The following is a 15682-nucleotide window of genomic DNA, read 5'->3' on the forward strand; positions in this document are numbered from 1 at the left end:
TTTTTCTAAATTGGCTAGTACTCTACCACTTGAGTTATGCCCTGAGCATGGCTTTTTGCTGGTTATTTTGGAAATGATGTCACTCAAACTTTTTTGCTCAGAGTAGCTTTGCACCTCAATCCCTCAGATCTTAGCTTCCTGAGTAGCTAGAATTATAGGCATGTGCCACCCTCACTTGTCTGGTTAATGACTTTTAAAATTTATTTATTTGTTTGTTTGTTTATTTGAATTCAGGGCCTTGTGTTTGCTTATTTGGCACTCTACTACTTGAGTCATGTAACATCCTGTTGATGGCTTTTAAAAAATAGCAATAATTTATTTCTACCTAATGATTTAAGAATATTTGAGAATTGTTTTTGCTTTGAATTGTTGATATCTCAGAATGGTCTTGCGTATGTGTGTGAACTTATAATGACATATGTGAATATTTGTGATAATTTTATTTACTTTTGTATAAACTAAATTGCCCTTTTGACCCGCCATAAAATCTTAAGTGCAGTCACATGTATTGATAACAGAACTAATTGGGTCTAAAACAGTTGAAATTCCAGTTATAGTAAACTGTTTATTAAGATTCTCACTCCAGCCGGGCGCTGGTGGCTCACGCCTGTAATCCTAGCTACTCAGGAGGCTGAGATCTGAGGATCGCGGTTCAAAGCCAGCCCGGGCGGGAGAGACCATGAGACTCCTATCTCCAATAAACCACCAGAAAACCGGAAGTGGCGCTGTAGCAAGTGGTAGAGCGCTCGCCTTGAGCTGAAGAGCTGAGGGACAGCGCCCAGGCCTGGAGTTCAAGCCCCATGACCGACAAAAAAAAAAAAAAAAAAGATTCTCACTCTGGCTTTAGTATTGTCAAAAAAATAACTTGTCTTATGATTAAATAGCATAATGATGAGCAGGACTGCACTTGAGGGAGATGCTAAATCATCTTTCATCTTGTGAAACAGTTGAGAAGTGACTTACTACAAGAGGGGGGTGGTCAGACTGCATTGCTATCCAGCTGAGCTGTCAGCTGGCACTGAGCCAGGCACGCAAAGCCCTGCCATGTGAAGGAGCATATGGAATATGTGCTGTCTGAAGAAAGAAATCTTTTTGTACATGATTTAATTTTTAAAGAAGAACTTACTTAGTTTCATTGTACTGAGAGCTGTTGTATTTCTGTCCTTAATAGAAATGTTTACATGGATTGTTCTCAGACATTTTTACATGTTTTAATTGACTTGAATTTGGAAAATTTGACATTTTTATATTTCAGAAATGTTTGTTATTTTGAATATTTTCCTTGGGCACTTTGCTATTTCAGATAGATTTTAAGATGTTTAAAAAGATGAGGGAAATAATCAAGGAATATATTTGTAGTGAAAAGGTTTGTGAAGGAAAAAGTTGAATTTTATTTAAGGGGATTGATTTTTTTTTTCAAAACAATTTTTTTAAAATTTTTTATTGTAAAGATACTATACAGAGGGTTACAGTTACATGAGCAAGGTAATGAGTACACTTCCTGTTGAGCATTGTTACCCCCTCCATTGTAAGGGGATTAATTTTATAGTTGAGAGATGACCTTACTATTTTCACATATATGTAATCATCCAAAGATCTTTTTTTGGGGGGGGGGCGGTCAGTCTTGGGACTTGAATTCTGGGCCTGGACCCTGTCGCTAAGCTCTTCAGCTCAAGGCTAGCACTCTACCACTCGAGCCACAGTGCAACTTCGTTTTCTGTTGGTTAATTGGAGATAAGGATCTCAGGCTGGCTTTGAACTGTGATCCTCAGATTTCACCCTCCTGAGTAGTTAGGATTACAGGCATGAGCCACCGGTGCCCAGCTCATCCAAATATCTTTTTTTGGGGGCGTGGGGGGTGTCCGGTCGTGGGGCCTGAACTCTGGGCCTGGGCTCTGTCCCTCAGCGCTTCAGCTCAAGGCAGCGCTCTACCATTTGAGCTACAGCACCACTTCCAGCTTTTTTTTTCTTTTTGCTTATATGGTCTGAGGAATCGAACCCAGGGCCTCATGCATGCAAGGCAAGCGCTCTACCACTGAGCCACCTTCCCAGCCCCCTCATCCAAAGATCTTAAAAGATAATTTTCTATGTATTCCATGTTTGATGAGATGATAAGTGTATATTTGGGTATATTTTTTTCAAAATTTTTATTGTGATTAAGTGGTTATATAATTTCCCAAACTTCACAGTATTGTGGGATAGTGATGCTTAGTTAAAGTCACAAACACATTCTAACTTTCATGGGGCAAATTGTCTATCATGGTCTACAACATTTATGAATTCTATGAGCTTTTCAATACAGTTATTTCTTCCACATTGGGTGATATGTACATTTCTTTTGTTTTGCATAGCATCAGCTGTTCCCTCTTTCCTACTTGTTTCCTCCCTCCCATCGCTGCCATTGAGTTGCTTAGTTCATTTTGGTCAATGTCCAGTGCAGCTGATGCGTTCCGCTGTTGCATGTTTTTCCCTGATTCCCTCTAGTTAAAATATTTGTAAATAATTCAATTTGTTTGTATTGATATTTTTTTTACCATTATCTTTCTCTCTAGAATAAGCCCATGCCCAATTGATTCTTATAGTTATGGGTGCAGATTAGGAGATTTTTTTCCTTTTTTTAATGTGCTGTGGATTAAAAACAGGGCTTTTATTATGCTAGGCTGTAAGCCTTTTAGAGATTTATTTTGTTTTGTTTTTAATTGCAAGTACTAGGATGTAAACTTGGGTCTTGAGTTACTATTTAGCTTTTTCTGCTTATTCTGGCACTTTACCACTGGAGCTATGCCTTCAGTTCTTACTTTTTGAGGTGGAGTCTCATGGTTTTGTCTGCCAGGACTTGCTTCAGCCCATGATCCTCAGAATCTCAGACTCCTGAGTAGCTAGGATTACACATGAGCCAACAGTTAACCCAGCAAGAGAATATTTGACTAACCACATTTTTAATTGCTCTTTTTGGATGAACTCTGTCTCAGATATATTTGACAGATAGTTATATTGCCTAGAACTTAGAAAAGCCAATAATAATAATACATAATGAGATACTGTTAGTTTAAAAGTTTGAGTAGCTGGCTGCCTGGGGCTCATACTTATGATCCTAGATACTTAGGAGGCTGAGATCTGAGAATCGTGGTTCAAAGCCAGTCCAGGTATGAAAGTCTGTGAGACTTTTATCTCCAATTAACTGCCTAAAAAGCCAAAAGTGAAGTTGGGACTCAAAGTGGTTGAGTGCTAGCCTTGAACAAAGAAACTCAGGGACAACCCCGGCCCTGAGTTAAGCCTCATGACTGACAAAAAAGAAAAAAGCTTTTGAATACAACTGTTATGTTACAGAACAATAACATAGAAAGGAAGGTATTAATTGATTTGGATTTTATTTAACAAATCCTTTTTATTACATTATTATTTGTTCTACTTAGCATCAAATGTAAATCTATCTTTGGGGGGGGCAGTACTAGATTTTGAATTCAGGGCTTTATGCTTATCTAGCAGGTATTTTACCACTTAAGCCATGCCCCCGGTGTAAATTTATTTGACTTGAACAGAAACTAGGACCAATCAGAAGTATATCTTAGAGTAAGGGAGAAGGACATTTAGCCAATACTTATAGATCTTTTCTCCCTGAAGAGAAATATTTATTTTTACTGAGTGATTTTCTTTTCTTTTTCTTCTTTTTTTTGCTGGTCTTGGGGCCAATCAGAATGAACAGATGTGAGCCATCGGTGTAAGAACTGATGCAATCAGTTTGCAAATAGATCTAAGGATCAAAAGAGCTAGTAGGGAAATCCTCTGTTACATCTTCTCTTCAGTCTATTTTTAAAGTTCTTAAAAATGTAGATTGTGCACTCAAAAACTGGAAATGGGGTGGGATGCCAGTGGCTCATGCCTGTAATCCTAGCTACTCAGGAGGCTGAGATCTGAGGATTGAGGTTCAAAGCCAGCCCAGGCAGCTTGTCTCAGACATATACTAGTTATTGCAAATAAGGGGAAGCATGGGACCTATGTTTCTTTGGGCCTGGCTTACTTCACTTAATATAATTTTTTCCAAGTCTTTCCATTTCCTAACAAATGGGGCAATGTCATTCTTTCTGATGGAGGCATAGAATTCCATGTGTATATTTACCACATTTCTTTTATTTTTATTGTGAGAATACCACACAGAGAAGTTAAAATTACATGGGCAAGATAACGAGTACATTTCTTATCAAGCAGTGTTGCTGCCTCTTTGTTTCCCCTTCCCATCCCTTCCCATACTCCCCCCCTCTCCCCTACCACATTTTCTTGATCCATTCATCTACTGAGGGGCATCTGATGTTAGGCGAAATGAACCCCAAGATAAGGACTCACATGTTTTTTCTTTCTTGCTATGGTTTCTAACATATTTATAAGGCGCTATATGATTTCTTTGTTGCTTTGTATGTCCCTTCCCCACAGTATAAACCCTGTTTTCACTGTATTTGATGTTGATATAATTTGTGGAGGGGAAGGGAAAAAACAAATGGTTTAAATAGGGTTACAAGTGGACTAATTGCAACAATGAGATGTACAAGACGTTATGCCCAAAAATGAACTTTACAACTTTGGCTTGGGGGGGGTGGGGGGAGATGGGAAGGGATGGGAAGGGAAACAAAGGAGGAGTCAACAATGCTTGATAAGAAATGTGTTCATTATCTTGCTCAAGTAATTGTAACCCCTCTGTACAGTATTTTCACAATTAAAAAAAATTTTTTTAAGTGAAAAAAAGAAAAAAAAAGCCAGCCCAGGCAGGAAAGGCTGAGACTCTTATCTCCAATAAACTACTCAGAAAACTGGAAGTGGTGCTGTGGCTCAAATGGTAGAGCACTAGCCTTGAGCTGAATAGCTGAGGGATAGTGTGCAGGCCCAGAGTTCAAGCCCCTTGACCAATCAAAAAAAGCGCCCTCCAAAACGGAAATGGGACTGTGTGGCTCACAGTGGTGGTAGAGCACTAGCCTTAAGCAAAAGAGCTCAGGGACAATGCCCAAGACCTGAGTTTAAGTCCCAAACCCCACAACTGACAAAAAAAAAAAAAAAAAAAGAGAAGGCTGTACAAATTACATATAATAATAAATTTATAAATATTTCACAAACTAGCTGGGGTCTCTACAGTTTTATTATTTTAGGGCTATTTTGGTAATTTGTAACTGATTTCTACTTTATAATCTCCTTTCTACAACCTGTCTCTCATTTTAGTAAAAAATTATTTTTCTATAATACCACTTTGCCTGAGGTATATGTTTATATGAGAAACCTTTGTCACATTAAAACTCTTCCCATTGCTTACAAATTACAGTTCATATTCTTTAACCTTCTAGTAAATTTAAGAGAGATCTGGATTATAATCCTGGGACTACTACCTAATTAGCATATAATTGATTCCTCAACAAGTATTTACTTGAGACTTGGTATTTGCCTAGTATCCTAGGGTAAGAGTTGTGAACAGGAAGAAGTAGTTACCCGGCTTACATTCTAATACTACTCACTGTGGATAAGTTTTTCCCATAACAGAAGCAAGGAGTCAACATTTTTCTCAGTAACTGTGCAACAAACTCCTTGAAAGAAGAAACTGCTCAATCTGTGTCTCTAGTTCTGTAGTATCACATATAAAGTATTTTTAGTAAATTATTGTGAATTTCAGGAAATAAGCAAGTATCAGTTGTTTCATTGTTTGGATTATTTAAATAATTATAGATATTTTAATTATCAGGTAATTATAGAACATGTTACAGGACAATTTAAAAGATGTCGTTCAATTTTAAAATAAAAAAATGTAAAAAACTAATGATTAAACCTGTATATATTTGATAATTATTTTCAACTACAGGTTGTCCTTTTGTTTTTCTCCAGGTCTTATTGAATTTGAAGAATGTGACCCTACGAGTGCTGTTGAAGGTAAGTGCTAGTGTTAACATCACACATGGTAACAAAGAGGAGCAGATAGCTATTTGATTAGCATACTGTGGAGTTGTAGTTTGGAAGTCTACAGACATTAATTGTTACTTACTAAATTAATAATGTATTGCCCAAAGAAATATTAGTGTATAAAAATACATACTTTATTGTGCTGGAAATTTAACCAAAAGTCTCACTTATGCTAATAAGTGCTCTACGGCTGAGCCATACCCAGCCAAAAATAAAATGTGCATTTGTTTTTAAATATATATTGAGGATTGTTCTCTTTTTTATGTTTTTGTTTTGCTGGTCTTGGGGCGTGAACTTGGGGTCTGGGGCCTGTCCCTGAGCTGCTGCTGCTTCTTTTTTTTTTTTTGTCGGTCGTGGGGCTTGAACTCTGGGCTTGGGCCATGTCCCTGTGCTCTTCAGCTCAAGGCAAGCGCTCTACCACTTGAGCCACAGCACCACTTCCAAGGATTGTTCTCTTTTAACATACATCTTTAAATTTTCTAATGTCATAAATACAATTCTTATCATTACATATTAATGAATAGTGGTTATTCTGAAAAGGATAACATTTCCTTTATTAATGAGATTATGAATTAGTTTTAGTATTATCATTATTCAAAATGAGTTTTTAAGTAGAACGGGAGAAAGGGTCTACAACCAGCCTGGCTTCTTTGTAAGTAGGTGTCTTTTTTATAGCTTAAAACCCAAGATCCCTACTATTTTGTTCATATTTTATATGTCTTACAAAATGAGATTATTTCACTTTGATAGAAATAACTTGGAATCAGTGTTTCATTTTTTCTTTGTAAAAATGATTTGTTACTGTATATACGTTTATTATTGGGCTAATCAATAGTCTTGAGACCTGGGCTTCATAAGATTTACAAATGTGTGGCTTAGGTCACTAGCTTTGCATGATAATAAGTCCATTACTCCATAACACCTGAATTCTTGTTGTGAGTTAAGGACAAAAATAATACTTAGGCTAGGATTGGAAGGATCATAGTTAGAGGCCAGCTATGCAGAAAAGTTTTACAGACCCCATCTCAATAAAAAACTGGCACAGTCTCAAGCTTGTCATCCTAGCTACATAGAAAGCCTAACGTAGATGGTTTGTTCTTAGGCATGTGTATAGGCAGGAGGCAATACCCCATCTCAAAATAAATCAGCAAAAATACCAGGAATGGAGGCGTGGCTCAGCTATGAGAGTGTCTGCCTACTAGCAAGTATGGGAATCTGAGTTCAAACCACAGTACACACAAAAATTATTTATTTTTTTGGTCAGTTGTGGGGTCTGAACTCTGGGCCTGGGCTCTGTCTCTGAGCTCTTCAGCTCAAGGTGAGCACTCTACCACTTGAGCCACAGCACCATTTCTGGTTTTCTCGCGGCTAATTGGAGATAAGAGTCTCACAGACTTTCCTGCCTGGGCTGGCTTTGAACCGTGACCTTCAGATCTCAGTCTCCTGATTAGCTAGGATTACAGGTGTGAGCCACCAGCGCACCACTTAAATTTTTTTGTTTTTTAAAGAGAAGTTAAAACAGATCCGTCTCTGGGGTATGAGGTGTTAACTTAGTTTATCAGAGTTCTCTTACTGCTTGCTTCTTTTTTTCTAATTATTTTAATTTTTTATTGTTTTTGTATAGTTGATATACAGAGGGGTTACAGTTACATGAGTCAGGTACAATCAATAGAATTTTTTTGAACTATGTTTCCCACCCACCCATAAGTTCATTTTCCACATAGTATCTAGTATCACTGTTGTATTTGTTCATCTTTGTTCCACCTTTTATGTGCCTCTCTTGCCCTCTCAAATACAAGCAAATAAGACAAAAGGAAAAGAAAGCAAAAATACAGCAATGACAACTAAAGAATGAAACGTGTTTCCTTTTCTTGGAGTTCATTTCATAGAATATTATTTTATTTTTATTTTTATTTTTTTTCTTTTTAATTAAATTAAAAAAATTTATTGTCAAGCTGATGTATAGAGGGGTTACAGTTACGTAAAAGTAAACTGCTTACTTCTTAAAGAATAAACAAACAGCTAATGAAGTTTAAGTGCTAAGTTCTATTAGCAATTAGACCAACCAGTTAGTTCATAATTAAAAGTTTAAACAGATTATGACTGATTTAAATACTTGAGTCTAGTGATTTATTTTTATTTCTTTCACAAGTTTTGCACCAATGGGAACAAATTTGCCCTACATTATTCATTGTTCCATATGTTTGTTAAGAACGGTTATGTTTCTGTAACAATATACATTTATCTTAAAGGCATAAAACCAAGGAAAAGAAAGACTTTCGCTTTGCCAGGAATAATAAAAAAGGAAAAAGATGCAGAATCTGTGTAAGTATTTTAAATATTGCCTAAATCATTTTCACTGTTACAAGTGATTAAGAATAAGGTTTGTTTTGAATATAGAAAGAAAAAAGTCTTATAAATAACTCTGAATTTATGTTTAAACTGTATAAAAGAATCGAAAGACTTCTAAGTAAATAAATTTACCATTTCTTTTGGTTTTGGTTCAGGGTATTAAACTTTCTTGTTAATTACTTTAAAATCTTAAGACAGCACAGTTGAAAACTGTAGTGATTTGAAACTGACCTTGAAAAGTATTCTTGGCCTGGTTCCAGTGGTTCACTTAGCTACTCAGGAGGCTGACATCTGAGGATCACGGTTTGAAGCCAGCCTAGCAGGAAAATCCATGAGACTCTTACCTGAAATTAGTCATAAAAAAAGTGGCACTGTGGCTCATGTGCTACACTTGTGCCAAAAGCTCAGGGACAGTACCCAAACCCAGAGTTTGAGGCCCAGAACAGCAAAAAAAAAAAAAAAAAAAGTACTCTCATTTTGTAAAATGCTATATGAAATTTAAACTACAGAGAAAACGGAAATTTTATCAGTATTACTTACCTAAGGTAAAATGTGAAACTTCTAATTAATTACCTCCCCCCATTATTTAGAGAATACTTTATCAGTTTCTGTAATCTGATCAGCTATTTGCTGAAAATCTTTCTAGGGTAAATTGGGGTTCATTATATGGAAGGAGACCTAACATGTTTTATCATTTGTAGTAGCTCTTGTTTTTATATGGAATCCATTTGTGAGTCTTACTGTCTTTTAAAAATAAGAAACCAACTAGGTGCCAGTAGCTCATACCAGTAATCCTAGCTACTCAGGAGGCTGATATCTGAGGATCACAGTTCAAAGCCATCCTGGGCAGGAAAGTCTGTGAGGCTTATCTACATTGAACTATCAAAAAAAGCTAGAAGTGAAACTGTGGCTCAAGTGGTAGAGTGCTAACCTTAACAAAGAACTCAGGGACATTGCCCAGTCTGAGTTCAAGCCCAGGACTGGCAAATTAAAAAAACAAAAAAACAAAATACAAACTAGTGTACAAAGAATTTATAGTTAGTACATAAGAACTTGAACTTACTAACAAAACAAAATTTTCTATTTGACTACTTATTAGAACTACTGGAGGTATTAAATATGTCTATGATAGCTAGGACCAATTTGAGACAAATCAGATTCTCCCAGTGTATGAGACCTCACATAGTTGTTTTATTTGTTTTAGGCAGTCTGTGTGATTCCTAGTATATAAGTAGGGTTGAGAAACATTGAGCTATGATTAATCCAGACAAATCAGATATAAAGGAGTTTTTCAGTAATTGCTCAGTCTGTTTAGACAGAAGAAACAACTGATCAAAAGTCTTGAATGATTTGTTGTAATACTATTGAAAATTATTTTAAAATTTCTTCTTTAACATAATCTGTGGAACTCCCATGTGATTTAAAACTTTGATGGGCATTTATATTTTCAGCCTTAAAGAATAATCAGTGCTTTGGATATTTTTACCTTCTACTATTAACCAAGTTCTTCAAGAGTTTTTCTGATTATAAATGTTTGCTGCTTTTTTTCTGCCCAAATGACATTTAACTAACAGATGAAGACTAAGTGCAGAACAATTTATATCCATGATTATCATCTTTCTTGCAAATACCTTCCTTGGGCATTTATGAAGGAGATATTTTGCTGTGGAGCCTAATTTCTTCTTACAATATTAGAAATAGTGAAACTTAAACAACTGATTCGTAAGCAGATTTTTATTTATTTTTTATTTTTGTCGGGCGTGGAGCTTGAACACTGGGCCTGAGCGCTGTCCCTTAGCTCTTCAGCTCAAGGCTAGCACTCTACCACTTGAGCTACAGTGCCACTTCTGGTTTATTGGAGATTAGAGTTTCACGGACTTTCTTGCCTTGGCTGGCTTTGAACCGAGATCCTCAGATCTCAGCCTCCTGAATAGCCACCGGCACCCAGCAGTAAGCAGATTTTTAAAATAAAGTCACATCTGTTTGTGACTGTATTACAAAGAATGTTTATCTTAAGTATTTTTATTTTATTTTTGACTTGTTTTTGAAATAGTTTTCACCATTAAGAATTTCCCAATCTGGGGCTGGGAATAAGACCTAGTGGTAGAGTGCTTGCCTAACATGCATGAAGCCCTAGGTTCAATCTTTAGTACCACATAAACAGAAAAAGCCAGAAGTGGCACTGTGGCTCAAGTGGTAGAGTGTTAGCCTTTAGCAAAAAAGAAGCTCAGGGACAGTGCTCAGGCCCTGAGTTTAAGACCCATGACTGACCCAAAAAAAAAAAAAAAAAAAAATATATATATATATATATATATATATATTTTTTTTTTTTTTTTTTCAATCTGATCATAGTACTATTAGGATACTGGAATTTTTCTTTAATTTTTTTCCAAGTTAGGGTCTTAATTATTCAGGATTTTGATTTCTGGGATTAAAAAATCCTCTTGCCTCCTTCTCCTGATACCTGAGACTATATGTATGTACCGTCAAACCTGTCTTAGTATTGAACTATTATTTGTTAACTGAGCATATAAGAACAGAAAGCCAACACAGAAACCACATCATTGTCATCACCTTCTTTCAAACTTCTTAGCAGGAACAAGGCTAGAATTCACTAGAAATGCCAGACATTCTTCTCTTGCTTTTTCCTCATAGCATGAAGGCCCAATTTTAAGATGTTGTAATTGAAAGATAGGTCCTGCTCAGATGTTTATCTTCCTTGGTCTTCATATGTAGGTCTTCTGCAGACACTGTGGAGGCAAACAGATGAGATGAGAGCTTTACCAAAGACTGGGGAGTTGTGTTTCAAAGCGACAATGAACTGCACCCAGAACATTTCAGGTTTAAGGGGTCTTGGGATTTCCTTTTTGTTTATTTTTTAAAGAAACGTAGAAGAGTCCTAACGTTTCCTTGATTTTTATTCTCGACTAGGAATGGGAAACCTTTATTCTACCAAGGGCTGTTGGTATACTAATAATGCCATTCTTGAGCCTTACAAAATTAACAAGACAAACAGACAGCTGAGGGCAGCTGACTGGAAGCATGTATATCTAGCATGTACCAAATTATCATGAGGACCTTGTATGGCCTATGGGCCAAGGTTCCCTACTCCTGCAGTGTAGACATAATAAATTTATTATTATTGGCCTTTTCTAGAACATTCCCACCAAGTATGCTTCTCCCCCCACCCCTTACTAGTCTAGGGCTTGAACTCTGAGCGTGGGCTCTGTCCCTCAGCTCTTCAGCTCAAGGCTAGCACTCTACCACTTGAGCCATAGCCCCACTTCCAGCTTTTTCTGTTTGTGTGTTGTTGAGGAATCAAATCCAGGGCCACATGCATGCAAGGCAAGCACTCTACTACTGAGCCACCTTCCCAGCCCCACTTCCAGCTTTTTCTGAGAAGTTTATTGGAGATAAGAGTCTCATGTACTTTCCTGCCTGGGCTAGTTTTGAGTTGCAGTCCTCAGATCTCAGTCTCTTGAGTAGCTGGGATTACAGGTGTGAGCCATTGGTGCCTGGCTTACATTTTTTTTTTAACATAATAATCTTTACCAATAAGGAAAGTAAGTTCTAAAATTTGTAATTTTTAGTGACTTTTTATGATACTGGGTTGGAACTCAGTGTTTCATGCTTGCTGTACCACTTGATCCATACCTCTAGCCTTTTTTTCTTTTTAAAGATAAGGTCTTAATCATTGTCCAATATGGCCTGACCACAGTCCTCCTATTTATACTTTAGTAGCACATGACAGGGATGAGCCAACATGCATAGCTTTTTTTGTTAGGATGGAGCCTCATGAATTGTTTTGCCTGTACTGGACCATAACTTTGATCTTCCAGCTATCTGCCTCCCAAGTAGTTAGGATTACAGTGTGAGCCACCAGTGACTGGTGGTTTTTTGTTGTTACTGTTACTGTTTTTTTGAAACTGGGTCTTGCTATATTGTCTAGGCTAGTCTGAAGCTCTTAGGTTCAGGTGATCCTCTGGTGTCATCTTCTAGTATAGCTGGGATTATGGGCTTGTGCCATTAAGACTGACTTTAAAACGTGATTTTTTTAAAAAATAAAAGTGATTTTTAAGTGGATCTAAGGATGCATGGGGTTTGCACTTGATCTGTTTTTTGAATATTTCACTTGAATTAAAAGCATCTCTTTGCTTTTCATTTAAAAAAATTGTTCCATCCTATCTTTCTTTAACAGAATTTCAGCTTGTAAATTTTTCTGCTTTGTGCTAATCTTGGGTAGATTGACATTATCTGTTTCTAGAAGATTCTGATATATATATTAATTGTCTCAAGTTGAAGTCCAAAATGCATTCTAAATCTGCTTGTTTCAGATTATATACATAGAAATTCTTAAGAAATTCTGAGAAGAATAAGAACCTTACTCTCATGGCCTCAGTAGCTTTAACTTTATGATAATTTTTATCTTTATGTTTTTATTTTACATTTTAAGCAATAACTTTCACTAGTTTGTGTGCATGCATTAATTTGTTCATCAGTTAAATGATAAAATATTATTTGTCAACTCTATTGCATTATACTAGAAAGTCATTCCAAAGAGAAGTCTGTTCATCTAGAATATATGGAAAAACTAGTTGTGACTTCTGTATATGATGTTACAAAAAGTACATCAAATGAAAGGGTGGTATTTAAAAAATTGTAATTAAAAATTTTTATTTATCAAATATAAAGTTATCAATTGGCTTTAAGTATTTAGATTACTGGCAGCTTTAAATATAGACCTTGTCTTTTTTTAATGCTGAAGCTACTAAGGGCTCTTGGCTTTCTTGTTCACAACTGTCATTCTACCACCTGATCCTTGAGCCTTGCTCCCAGTTGGCATTTTATTGATTGAGGATGGGGCCTTACAGTTTTTGTCCACACTGCTTCAAATTGAGAATCTCAGATTTCAGCCTGTTAAGAAGCTAGGATTACAGGTGTAAGCCACAGTGCTCAGCTAGACCTTGCTTTTTAAAGCCAAGCCCTTTTTTTTTCTTCATAAAGAAATAATAAAAAGATTTGAAAGCCTTATAGTAATGACAACTTTTGATATGATATGAATACTTTCATAGAAGAAAAAATGCTGTTGAAAATAATTTTTAGAGTATTTGTAAGCTATATTTTGTTTCATCAAGTATTATGGTACTGTCCTTAGAATTGCTTGAAATAATTTGGCTCATATTTTAAAAATATGTAATTAAACAGACAGTGCTAATAGTTGAATGTTTCTAATACTTTGTTTGCTTTAATAGGGAATGTCCTGATGCAGATTCACTTGTAAGTAGATTTAACCTTGATACAATTTAAATTTGCTGTTTTCATTAAAACAGAAAAGCATATTTGAGTTGCTAGCCAATCTTTAAAAGAAAAATACCAAACATATTAAAGTTTATTGTTAAAATTATTTTTAAAAATCAGTTTTGATTTTACTTTCCTATTAAGTAGAAAGTATTTCTCACTTCTGTAAAAACTGGACTTTATACTTTCAAAATTGACATTGTACCATATCAGCATATTTCCCCTCCCTTCCCTACCCCCTTTCACCTGCTTGGGAAACACACCAGAGAGAAGATCTGCAGGCTGTATTTTAAAATGTGTTGCCCTTACTGATTCAGTCTCAGCTGTGTAAAATACACCCTCACCTGTTCATGAATTTGGGTTTTCAGTCAAGAGATTATCATGTTAGAAATAATTACAACAATCATGGTCAGTATTTTTCTGTGCCTTTAGTTTAAAGAAAGGTTATTTACTTGATTAAATATAATTTTTAATGTGTATAAAATTAAAGAAGGTACTAAATGGAGCTTCTGGTGGTACAGTGGCAGAGTAGATTTATGAATCTGTAAATTATGTGCTGATAGATACATTTTCAAACTGTTCATTAGACACCATGTTGATAAGTGTAGGAGTTTCAGTTATTCTCTTTTGCTTATTCTTATCACACAACTGTTATTTCCTTTGGAATATTTTGATCTTTTAGGGTAAAATGATGTACCAAAATATAGAACTAAAAATGTTTTGTAAAACATGTTTTATATATCTTAGCTTAAGTAAACTAGAATTTTTCTTCTATATTTCTTTTAAATGTTCTGCATTTTAAAAAGAAAGTTATGATTTACAAAATTATATGAAAATCAAATAGATTTCTGGTAGGCTTTGGAGTTAAGATCATCAGTGTTTTTGGAGTTAAGAAACATTTACTCTTGATCCCTTGATTAACTGATTAATGAAACAGCAAATGTGTTTAGCATTCACTATAGCTCTCATGCATTTTAGTTTGCGTCTAATTATTTATAGCCTTTATTTTAAATGGTTGCTACGTTGAATAAAATCCTTCAGTACTTCGTTTCTTTTATATATACTTCCTTAAATGGCTTTTATTGTCTTAGTAGCAGATTGACACTCTTTCTGATGATCAGTGTTATCTACTTTTAAACTTTAGCCAGTACTTATAATGAATTAGGAAAGGGCTAGAGAGAACATGAAATTCTAATCTATGCAAGAAGAGATTGGTAAATGTGGCTGTGTAGAAATGGAAAAATCTAATTAGAAAAAAATACAACTTAAAAGAATTTCAGGGAAGTGGCTCTGTGGCTCAAGTGGTAGAGCTATAGTCTTGAACACAGAGAGGCTCAGGGACAGCGCCCAGGCCCTGTGTTCAAGCCCCATGACTGACAAAAATAAATAAATAAATAAATAAATAAATAAATAAATAAATAAAAAACCACACCGGGCTGGGAAGGTGGCTCAGTGGTAGAGCTCTTGCCTTGCATGCATGAGGCCCTGGGTTCGATTCCTTAGCACCACATAAGCAAAAAGAAAAAAGCTGGAAGTGGTGCTGTGGCTCAAGTGGTAGAGTGCTAGCCTTGAGCTGAAGAGCTGAGGGACAGCGCGTAGGCCCAGAGTTCAGGCCCCAAGACCGGGCCCCCCCCCCCCCAAAAAAAAATCAGTTATCAGTACACTGGTAGAGCATGTTTTCAGGATATGTTACACAGGGATACTTGTTTTTATTTTTAAAGTAATCATTCAAATTAATATAAAAATTAAGTGCTAATAGGGAAAGGACATAGGAAAAAATTCGATTTTCATAAAAGGAAATGTGATGAACAACCATAATGAGTGTTACTCAAAAGCGATATAAATTGAACAGTATATTCTGCAATCATATTAGGATTTTTTTTGGGGGGGGGGTCAGTCGTGGGGCTTGAACTCTGGGCCTGGGTGCTGTCTGTCCCTCAGCTCTTCAGCTCAAGGCTAGAGCTTCTACCACTTGAGCCACAGCTCCACTTCGGTTTTCTGAGAAGTTTATTGGAGATAAGACTCTCATGGACTTTCCTGCCAGGGCTGGGACTCACTGGCTTTGAACTGAGATCCTCAGATCTCACCCTCTTGA

At 36.1% G+C, this 15682-nt stretch overlaps 1 protein-coding gene across 2 annotated transcripts in view; it reads left to right on the top strand.

The window, feature by feature from the left end:
* The window catches only part of Fcho2 (FCH and mu domain containing endocytic adaptor 2), a 134697-nt gene that overhangs the window by 66719 nt on the left and 52296 nt on the right, over positions 1 to 15682 (top strand). For both annotated transcript variants that reach the window (XM_070031331.1, XM_070031330.1), the window contains exons 9-11: positions 5863 to 5907; positions 8190 to 8262; positions 13542 to 13566. In XM_070031331.1, coding sequence (XP_069887432.1) covers positions 5863 to 5907; positions 8190 to 8262; positions 13542 to 13566 — 143 coding nt within the window. The remainder of the gene's footprint in view (positions 1 to 5862; positions 5908 to 8189; positions 8263 to 13541; positions 13567 to 15682) is intronic.

Source organism: Dipodomys merriami, unplaced genomic scaffold, assembly GCF_024711535.1.
Source record: "Dipodomys merriami isolate MVZ:Mamm:240054 unplaced genomic scaffold, mDipMer1.0.p SCAF_20, whole genome shotgun sequence".
Lineage (NCBI taxonomy): Eukaryota > Metazoa > Chordata > Mammalia > Rodentia > Heteromyidae > Dipodomys > Dipodomys merriami.